This window comes from Lolium perenne, chromosome 4, assembly GCF_019359855.2.
Source record: "Lolium perenne isolate Kyuss_39 chromosome 4, Kyuss_2.0, whole genome shotgun sequence".
Lineage (NCBI taxonomy): Eukaryota > Viridiplantae > Streptophyta > Magnoliopsida > Poales > Poaceae > Lolium > Lolium perenne.
The window spans coordinates 262,262,115-262,273,004 of NC_067247.2; the positions used below are offsets into that span (position 1 = coordinate 262,262,115).

General features: G+C 44.6%; 1 protein-coding gene across 1 annotated transcript; it reads left to right on the plus strand.

The window, feature by feature from the left end:
• Positions 1 to 1,651: 1,651 nt before the first annotated feature.
• Positions 1,652 to 3,827, plus strand: LOC127323196 (bidirectional sugar transporter SWEET12). Its single transcript, XM_051351371.1, has 4 exons — positions 1,652 to 1,878; positions 1,977 to 2,386; positions 2,518 to 2,637; positions 3,097 to 3,827. The coding sequence occupies exons 1-4, from the start codon at positions 1,833 to 1,835 to the stop codon at positions 3,445 to 3,447; spliced, it is 927 nt and encodes a 308-aa protein (XP_051207331.1). The 5' UTR covers positions 1,652 to 1,832; the 3' UTR covers positions 3,448 to 3,827.
• Positions 3,828 to 10,890: the final 7,063 nt, after the last annotated feature.

Here is a 10,890-nt window from a genome sequence, read left to right on the forward strand (position 1 = left end):
GACGGAGTAGTTGAGGTCTTAGTGGACAGGTAGATGTCGCCGATCTTCTTGATTAGGTCGTCGGGGAGAGCCGTCAAGTCGGCCACACCATGGTCGTCCATCGGTGGACTTGGCGAGGTCCTTCTGGATTCTAAATCGACCGAGTGGCTGATGTTTTTGTGTAGGCACGCATTTCCTCCATGAAGAGATGATCTAGTTTTAAAGCCTCAATCAAAATGGCATCACCTGCATGAATCGAAGCGACAGAAGTGATGCTTCCGTGTCGACGTGCATATCGGTGCCAATGGCTGGCAACCGCATCCTATTCACAATTGCAAACTTATGCGAGCACGTGTGTCTATCATAGACTACCGCCACGAAGCAGCGACCTGTTGTAAAAGGGAAACGTCATAGGCTCATAGCAATAACAAAAACTACAGCTAAAAAATAGCTACCAGAAAAATCACAGCCAAACGGGAGTCGAGCAAAGTCGATGTTTACCGAGCCTAACTTGAAACGTGTTTTAAAATGCGGTAGTCACGCATATACACAAAGCGAGACGAAGAAAATAACAAGAATGTCTCCTCTTTTCAGGTACAAATGGTGACGGACATATTTTCCTACTCGTCAATGCCCATGACTAGACCTGTGATGGGCTGCAGATATTAATTCCGTTGTCACCACTATTTTTAGACCCAGGGGTAGACCACATTTTTTGCCGAGCAAGATTGATATTTGCCGAGACTAACAAGTAGGAACCAACGACGTATTTTTATTTTGCCTGTCAGCGATCGCATACCAGAAATTTTCTTGCCCATCAGCGATATGAATTACAACGTACCGGTGACGGGAATTTTTTTTGCCCATCAGCAATATGAATTACCACCGGCGAACCTTAGGTTTTGTGTCACGCGTGCGGCTATAAACCTTTTTCCAACAATGGTGTCTTGCAGAAGTCAGAACATTTTTTTGAGTCAGTAGTGCATGTGCGTCTTCATCATATTAAGGCTAGTCATAGTGTGGAGTAACTTAGACTAGTAACATGACATATGTTACTATTCTAAGTTACTACCTCCATAGTGGGTAGTAACTTATATGTGGTGTCATGCATTGTGTCATTTACTATGGTGTAGACTCAACTTGTCTTGGAGTGTGTGATGTTATGGTAACATAGCTAGTTACCACCTCACTCTCTTTCTTCATTCATTGTCATGCCATGTCACCAAAATGCCTTGGATTATGTGATGTTACTAGCTAAGTTACTCCCACTATGAGCAGTCTAAGGCCGGAGAAGCATTTCATTCGACATTCTTTCACACGTACGGTTTTCATACACGATTTTCACTACGGCTAATAATTGCGGAAGGCCCGTGCCCAAGACCGCCGGACGATCGACACCTGTAAAAAGCTCATTATCCATGTGTCAGGTCCGTATCGTAAATCCACGAGTCAGGTGAGACGGCTCGGATGGCTGACACGCACACCAGGCAAAGATATGAGTAGGACCGATGTTCCTGGTGCGCCGGGTTACACGTACGCATGCACTGTGGAAGGCAAAGCTCACCAAGCAAAGAACTCTGTATCATCGCTTCCTCAATTGATCTGAGCAAAAGTAATAATTTAGTAAGCCTTGCAAGCTTCTTTCCCAGCCCTATAAATAGCGAGGGGTCTGGAGGCGATCAGTGTCAAGTGGTACGCAGCAGAAGCAGTAGTAGTCTCTCCCAAGAGACCTATCGATCCATCTCCTTCTAGCTAGCTAGGAGTCTTTGTTTATAGAGCAGGCCAGACCAGTATCACACTGAGCTAGTACCTTTGCCCAGCTTCAGGCTTATTCGATCCCTCGATCACCGAAGATGGCTGCCGTTGGGAGCCCTTTGATCTTCGCTGTGGGCATCGTAGGTATGCATGTATACCATATGCAAAGCATGAAGCACGGTATCATGGTCACAATTTCACAGATCAAGTATTGAGTTGTTTTTCTCTGCGTTATTATGCAGGCAACATCATGTCGTTCCTGGTGATCCTTGCGCCGGTGCCGACGTTCTACCGCGTGTACAAGCGCAAGTCGACGGAGTCGTTCCAGTCGGTGCCCTACGCCATGGCGCTGCTGAGCGCAATGCTGTGGCTCTACTATGCGCTGCTCCACAAGGACCTCCTCCTCCTCACCATCAACGTCGTGGGGACCGTCGTGGAGACCGTCTACCTTTCCATCTACCTCGCCTACGCGCCCAAGCCGGCCAGGGCCTTCACCCTCAAGCTCGTGGGCACCATGAACCTGGCGCTCTACGGGGCCATGGTCGTTGTCCTGCAGTTCTGCATCAGGGACGCCGAGACCCGCGTCACCATCGCCGGCGGCATCGGGTCTGCATTCGCCCTCGCCGTCTTCGTCGCCCCACTCGCCATCATCGTAAGCTAGCACTACTGATATCTACTCCATGATATGATGGTTCTCATATATACACATGAGCTAGATGTTCTTCATACATGAACTCTCAAATAATAAAACTTATATATACGATATGTTTATGGAACTTGCAGAGGCAAGTGATCAGGACCAAGAGCGTGGAGTTCCTGCCCTTCTGGCTCTCCTTCTTCCTCACAATCAGCGCCATCGTCTGGTTCTTCTACGGCCTGCTCATGAAAGATTTCTTCGTAGCGGTATGTTACTTTTCCTGTACTTCACTCTTTACAGTTGAGAATTCGACGTCGATCTCCAAGCAGCCAGGCACGCGAGCTAAAGCTAGGTAGCCTTGCCAGCTTAAGGCGCGGTTAATTGGTTTTAAACAGAGACTTTTGGGCAATCATGCATATGCCACAAAAAACAAGCTAGTGCGCTAGGGCCAGGTGCCCCCAGTTGTTGCATGCATGCAGGGCTGAACCTAACAAAAAGACACCACTTCACGCAAATATTAATGAAATAAGCTACTCTATCGTTCGTAAAGCAAGTGAGATACGTACTCCTACGTACAAGCGCGTAAAGACCGGCTAAAGTACCATGAATGACGTATAATTTAGTCTTAACTCTTTCTCTGTTGGTAGAATCAGAAAACTGCAATTCGCTGTTGAATTTTGCAATGACGATATACCGAAACGTGTGTCTTCTTTTTGTGTGCGCAGACGCCGAACGTGCTGGGGCTGCTTTTCGGGCTGGCCCAGATGGCGCTCCACCTGGTGTACAAGAACCCGAAGAAGAACGGCGCCGTGTCAGAGGTGCTGCCAGCGGACGCCGAGAAGGCGCAGGTACAGCTTCAGCAGCAGCAGAAAGAGGAGGCGGCGCCCGTCGTTGTCGCGGCGACCGTCGACGCCGACGGGGAGGTAGTGCAAGGCAGGGACGACCACGACGACATGCGGCAGAGCGTGGCCGTCGTGGACATCACGCTGCCGCCGCCCGAAGAGCACCCTGTGATGCCGCAGCTCGAGCAGCCGGCGCCGCTGCCGCCCATGAGGATGGCCGTGGAGGTGGTCTGATGATCTTCTGCCTGTCGATCGATCTACCTACATGACACTGACGACCTGACTTATCTGCCTGATCATCGACGCGCGCCACGCCGCCATGCATGGATACATCTCTATGTGTAGGTCGCTAAATCTAAGTTCGTTTTAATTCGCATAGGTAGTACGCACGTACGTATATGTAGCAGGTGTCGGTTCCATGCAACCTGATCTCATTGACGCATGGATTGGCGAAAATGGAGTCATGAGTCGTGGACTCGTGTAAACTGTACGTAGACCATGTGTGTGGGTGTATGCCGGCCTGGCAGCGTAAAGCTGGATGCACGTTTGTACTAGCATGCCTTTGTTTACCCTCTCCGATCAATAAAAAGCTCATGTATCCTCTTGTTTCTCCAGTACTCCTTTGTTTCAAATTAGTTAATCTAACTTTTCTAGATTTCCATGTATCTACAAGTATCTTTTTAGTGCTCCTTGTTTTGAATAAATTAACTCAATTTTATCTAGATTCAATGGTATCTACACGTACGTGTTTTTCTGCATAGATACATGCAAATTTCGAAAAGCCGAGTCAATTGATTTGAAAAGGAGTTGTGCTGCTTTTATTTGATTTTTTTACTTCCTTTGACACTAAATATTTATCGTGGGCGTACTAAATCTAGACACATTTTAGATCATATTTTTCCTAAATCTACGACAAATATTTAATGCCGAGGAGAGTAGTACTAAACGTCTAAACCCTAAATGAAGGATAAAGATGAAATAAAGAAGTATATCCAGATAGAGAAGGGCAAAACAAAAAAAAACCCGGCAATAATAGAACCTAGAGAAGGCTCTGTCGGTGAGCTATACATAATGGATGTGTCTAATTATCAGTTAGATGATGTCATCAAATTTTAGTTGCAACATATGACTAACATAAATAATAAAGTAAATTTAACTATTTAGCTTATTTTTTATAGTTTCATTCACACTTGCAACTGAAAATTTTACACCACCACTTGCAACAAAAAAATCTAGTTGCAGTCCAACTTACAACTCATATGTGCAAGAACCGCGATGCAATCGAACGGTGTAGGACTTGACTGAAAATGGCAAATTCGATATATGATTATGATACTCCCTCTATATTAGTGATTCTTTTTAAGAAAAAGTCAACCAAAGTAAAGTTTGATAATTTTTTAAAAAAAGATCTACCAAGAAACATGATATTATATAGATATAATATGGAAATATTTTCTATGTTGTATCAATATTGATTTTGTAGGTTGCATGTAAATGATTTTTTCTATAAAAACCTGATCCTATTTTACATAGTTTGAATTTTCAAAACTAATATAAACTTTATCTATTAGAAAGGATTTATTAGGCAAAAAAACTGAAAGCGGAAAAATAAAAATAAAAATAGTTAAAGCCCTGGGTAATGGGCTAACCACGCTTACAATCCACTGCTTCACCGGGGCGACCCAAAGAGTTCTCCCGCGTCTAAATTTGTCGGCGCGGAAAGGAGGATCAGGCCACGCACGATCCAATGATGCGTTTCTCACGGACCAACCCGTCCAGCGCGATCCATCCTTTCACAAAATTTTGGGGAATGGATGCGTCTGCGCAGACAGGGCGCACAACCACCTGTATCCTTTCACGTGGTCCGAGGGCCCGCATGGTGGCGACCCAATGGCCTTCTTCCTCTAGTCATCAATGAAAGTAGACTGACTCCAAAGTTTTTGCGTCGCCTGACGTCTACACTCCTGCACTTGCCGCGCCGCTCGATGTCTAGGCTAGCCGCCTCCCTTCATCAACGCTGGTGTTTCTGCCTCCCATCGGTATCCAATACATTTTCCTTTTTAGCAGGCCACATGTGGCCATTTTCTTCCACACTCTCATATTTTCCATTTCCACCACCACCAGAGGCATCACGACGCCATGGCTAGCGGTATAGGATTGAGGTGTGTGGGCGTCACCAGGTCCGAGGCGTGGCCGAGGCCGAGGTCACCGAGGAAGATGTGGGGGGAGGCCATAGTCATCCATCGTCGTCCCCGTCGTCACCATCGTCGCCCTAGTCTATCATATCCACCTCTCTAGGTTTGAATTATGTGTCACCATCCACTTGGGGATGGACTGGGACAGACTGCGCCTACCCTAGAAGTTTGTTTCGATCGTCTATGGGCAAGATCCCCACAAGCTCGTACTACGAGTGGCCACTGGCTCGACCGACATGTGATCCGTGGAGGTGATGTTCGACTGTAATAACCCAGAACATAGGAACATCGAAGGGTAGATTTAGAATTGGGATGTGCACTTCATCGCAAAACAAGGGAAATTTTTGAGCCTTATTGCATAAAAACCTAAGAGGGATCGAGGTTCTCTTTCATTGCAATTAGGGTTAGACAATGTGAGGTTAAGAATTTTGACATGATCTCTTTTGTAACTTGTCGATTTTGGGAGATGATTTGAATTGACAAGTCATATTTGAATTTAAAACAAAAGAAGTAATAGATATAGAATATATTAATGAATTCTGAATTCATAATTCAATTCACATCACACATACACAAATAATTCATAAGTAAATGATATATTTACAAATAAGCTCATAAGCAAAACTTGAGGTTTATTGATCATACACACATAATACTTGTCTTTACAATATTTTTCATACAAGAATGGATGGAATAATAAATGAAACATAATTACAAGAATTGGATGAATAATAAACAAAATAAAAATAAGAATACAAGGATTTGGTCCTATACTAAAACCTAAACTAAATGTCTTGCAAGGAATTGTCCTTGGATCATCTTGAGCATTGCAACCTGCAAAATAGGAAGAATAAGTAGGCTAACTAGGCAAGGGGGTTAAAACCAAGTGTCCAGGACACTTGTCAATGTCCAAAACTTGGCCAGAACCAAGATAGGCACCGACAGACCAAACCTGAGCCAATGATGGGCTCAAGTTTCACCAAATGAACACACAGCTCATAGAGTTGCTGTGCATCCAACGGCAAGCCAAGACCATCGCTTAGTCACCAAGCCATGCCAGGCTTGTGTGTCACAGCCAGAGAAGAACCAACTTATGGTATAAAAGGAGTAGAACCACCAGAAACAACTCACCAGTCGACCAGATAAACATTCACCAATCAACCAGTATGAACAGTGCATAGTTCATCCCTGTTCTTGCTTAAGAACAGCAAAACCAACCACTGAAACCATCTATTCATCCAAATCAACCAACCAAAACCCAACAGAGACATAGAAACTTAAGCAAGATCACCAGGAGCTAGGAGGAGTAGGGCAAGTCACCAGAAACATCAAGCAACAGCTCAACAGCAGCTGAGCATAACCATCTAGGAGCTGGAATAAGGTATAGCAAGTACCTGGAGAGGATCCAGTGGATCCAATCCATATTATTGCATGACACAAGGCATGAGTTGAGAAGATGCTCATGGGGTTGTCATCACTTGGTGTTGACCAATGATCACTGGCAGAAATGGAGCAGCTAGAGCCCAAAACCCATCTAGATACTATTTATGTGCAAAGAGACAAGCATAGATGCACATATAGCACCAGTAGAGGATCTACATGTACTAGAAACTACCAAGAACTACGTACTGAGATCCTAGCCAAGAAAATCATCAGTTTAACCCTATATTTCTTCACAGGCAAGCATAGTGGCATTCATATCATGTATGATATCCTACTGTGCAAGAAGACATGAGTAGCCAACAAGAACTAGACAAGCTGTGTAAGCAACCAAGAAGTAGCAAGGCTACTATGGTCACATCAACCACAAATCCATCCATTTAAACCAAAACTGTCAGTCATCACTATCCAGAAGTGGATTCAGACTTCATTTAATTCCAAATTGATCATGGAAATATCAAATCATGCACAACAATGTATTTAATCAACATTGCATAAGCAATTCATTCATAAATAATCGAGACTTTCGGCCAAATATCGGCTGGTTTCCGAGGAAAGAGCGGGGGAAATAATGGAGATGATTATCAAAAAAGTGGCGACAAGCAAAACGATTACAAGGACGGCTCACGTCCCAACAGGCAAAATAACGGACCAAGGTTTCAGAGGCCGTATATATCACCCGAGGATCTCTTAAACGGACCGTGCCAAATGCACTTTTTCCTCGACAACAATGGAAAGAGGCAATCAGGGCATCCGCAGAAGGACTGCCGAATGTTTCTAGCACTACATCGATATGCAGGGCATACCAGCACGCATGCAGTAAACAGAAACCCCCAGGGGCCAAGGAGTGAGATTCACCTTCCACCTCCACCCGCAATCACGGAAGAAAATCGTTATCTGTTGCAATTGGCGGCAGCTCCACAACCAGGTCCTTATATCGACACTAGTGGTGCGGTCTCGATGTTTCAGAAAGGCAGGCCATCCAACAGAGCTCAGAAAGTAAACTCGCGACAAGTTTTTATGGCAGAGAAGATGCCTCCACCAACAATCGAGTACCTGAACTGGTCAGGGCAAGACATCAGCTTCACTATAGCTGATCACCCGCAACAAGTTCCACGATCGGGACAATCTGCTTTAATCTTACCAGCGGTGATCGCGGGATTCGACGTTTCACGAGTGTTCATTGATGGCGGGAGCAGCTTAAACCTCATGTATGCTGATACATTGAGGAAGATGAACATATCCTTGGCAAACTTATTACCAACTGATACGCGTTTCCATGGTATCACACCGGAGAAGCTGAGCTACCCATTGGGAAAGATCAATATCGACGTTCAGTTTGGAACCCGAGAAAATTACAGAAGAGAGAGGTTGGAGTTTGAAGTTGTGGATTTCCCGTCACAGTATCATGTTTTGTTGGGGCGACCCGCCTATGCTAGGTTTATGGCGGTACCACATTACACATACTTGTTGTGGAGACTCCCTGGACCCAAGGGCCCAATCACAGTGAAAGACAGTTTTGCGCTAGCTGATAAGTGCGACAAGGATTTTTATCAACTGTCAGAAACTTTCGAAATGCAAGCAGAGTATATGGGGTCAAGGCTAACAACTGATTACGACGTGTTGCCAGACGTAGGGAGGCCGCTCAATGATCCCACCTTTGACACTACTAAAGATTCCAAGGAAGTGCAGATTCACCCGACAGATCCCAAGAAAACGACATCTATTGCAACAAACATGGACCTCGCATAGGAAAGCGCGCTCGTCGAGTTCCTCCGTGAGCGCTGGGAAATCTTCGCATGGTGTCCAGCTGACATGCCAGGAGTATCCAGGGAACTTGCCGTGCACCCTCTTAACTTAGATCCAATGGCGAGACCAATCAAACAACCTCTGCGGCGTTTTTTAGAATATGATGAAGAAACTTCGCGAAAAGCACTCGAAGACGATGTCGATGCACTTGATGAAGCTAGAGATGAGGTGCTGTCAAGAGTCACCAAGTACCAGCAAGACTTGAAAAATTACCACAGTCGACGTTTGCGACCAAGGTCTTTTCAAGTAGGAGATTTAGTTCATCGGCTTTCCCAGGACAGCCATGAAAAGTTCGAGTCGCCATGGGTCGGACCGTACATCGTCACAGAAGTAATCGCGGGAGGAGCATACAGGATAAAGGACAAGAAGACAGGTGTCCCAGAGAAGAATCCATGGAATGTGGCGCAACTTCGGCGCTTCTACACGTAGAAGTCAACATAGAAACATACATGTAAACATACATTGTACTGAAACGCTCGCGAGTTTTCAGACGCACTCTTTTCCTTTCAGGGCACCGAGTGGGACTGAAAGGTTTTTAATGAGGCGGGCTCGCGATGCTTCAATATAGTAAAGATATTGATATACATCCTTTTCTTCGAAAGATTCGGAAGCTTGCAACCCGAAAATTCAATATATATATACATGAATTCCTACAATATACAATCTACAGGTTATTTGCCTTGGTCTAAAACACCTCGCAAACCAATAAAAATAAATACACTAGCCACCGAAACGCTCGGGGGCTAGAGGAAAGAAAAACATACAAGTTGTTTCGCAATATACATAATGCTTACAATATACATGGTTCCTTTGACAAGGAAAATTCGATAGAGGAGGTAGACTTTCAGTCATGATCTATCGGGTCATCTATGTTCACTCTTTCATCTCCAGCAGTGGCACCCATGAAGTCAGCATAATTACCTTTCACGAAGAATTCAGCGTCCATCCAAAGTAAGTCATCCATTATTTCTTCGGCCACGGGAGTCACAACTTCGTCGATTTTTTCGACATTCCTCCTCCGCTTCTTCAGTTTGTTATGGCAAATTTCCACGATGTTGGTCATATCCAACTTGGGGTAGCAGATCTGCAGCATGATCATAGCAAATCTAGCGGCAGCGGTCAACTGTGACTTTACAAAACCATGAATTCGAGGAGCATCCCTGAATTTGTCCATCAAATCAGGAATGGTCTTTCGCTGGGAGTTCCGAGGAAACATGGTGTTATAAACCAATGCCAGTGTCCCTGTGCAGAAATCAAGATAGTCACGAACTTGTCCTGCACGGTCTTGAAATCGGACAATCCGTCGGGTACGATCGGGTGTAGCCCAGAAGTTGGAGCCATGGTCCAAAGCAAGTTTGACAAGCGAGTTTGATCTCGCGTCAACCCGTTGATCCTCGGCAGCAGCATCCACAAAGGAGCCTACATAACAGAGGTATCATAATAAGACAAAAGCAAGCAAATAAATGGGAAGAACATCAAGTTCGAGAAGCATACCCGCCATATCCAGACTAGCGTCGGTCATCAAGTCAAGCATATAATTCTCTCAAGAAGCAGCATGAGCAGCCTCAGCGACCGCAACCTCTTTTAAAGTTAAAGCTTCTTGAGCTTGTTAAAGAGCAATCTTTTCCCGTTCAGATGATTTCCGAAGTTGTTCCATCACTACAAGTGTTTGTTTTTTCATCGACTGAAGTTTTCGTCGAAGTTCATCCAAGTCCCGTAAAGAATTAGCATTCGAAGAATCTTCAACAAAATCATCAGCGGAAGTTTTCCTCGAGTAGGAGGAAGCGGGCAAAGCATCCGAGGAACGAGGTGTCGCGTTACAGTTGTCAAAAACCAACTGGAAAGAAAATCTTGACATCAATCATTTTGCAAAAAAACATTCCATTAATCATTTGGATATTTACACGATCATTACAAGAATTGGTTCCTATTGAACCAATGGTAGGCTGCCGCAAGACACTACTAAGGCCACAGCATCAAAAGAAGAAGAAAAAGGAAAAAAGAAACAGAGACGGGGTGGTTGATACGTCTCAAACGTATCTATAATTTCTTATGTTCCATGCTAGTTTTATGACAATACTCACATGTTTTACATACACTTTATATCATTTTGATGCATTTTCCGGCACTAACCTATTAACAAGATGCCGAAGCGCCAGTTCCTGTTTTCTGTTGTTTTTGGTTTCAGAAATCCTACACAGGAAATATTCTCGGAATTGGACGAAACAAAAGC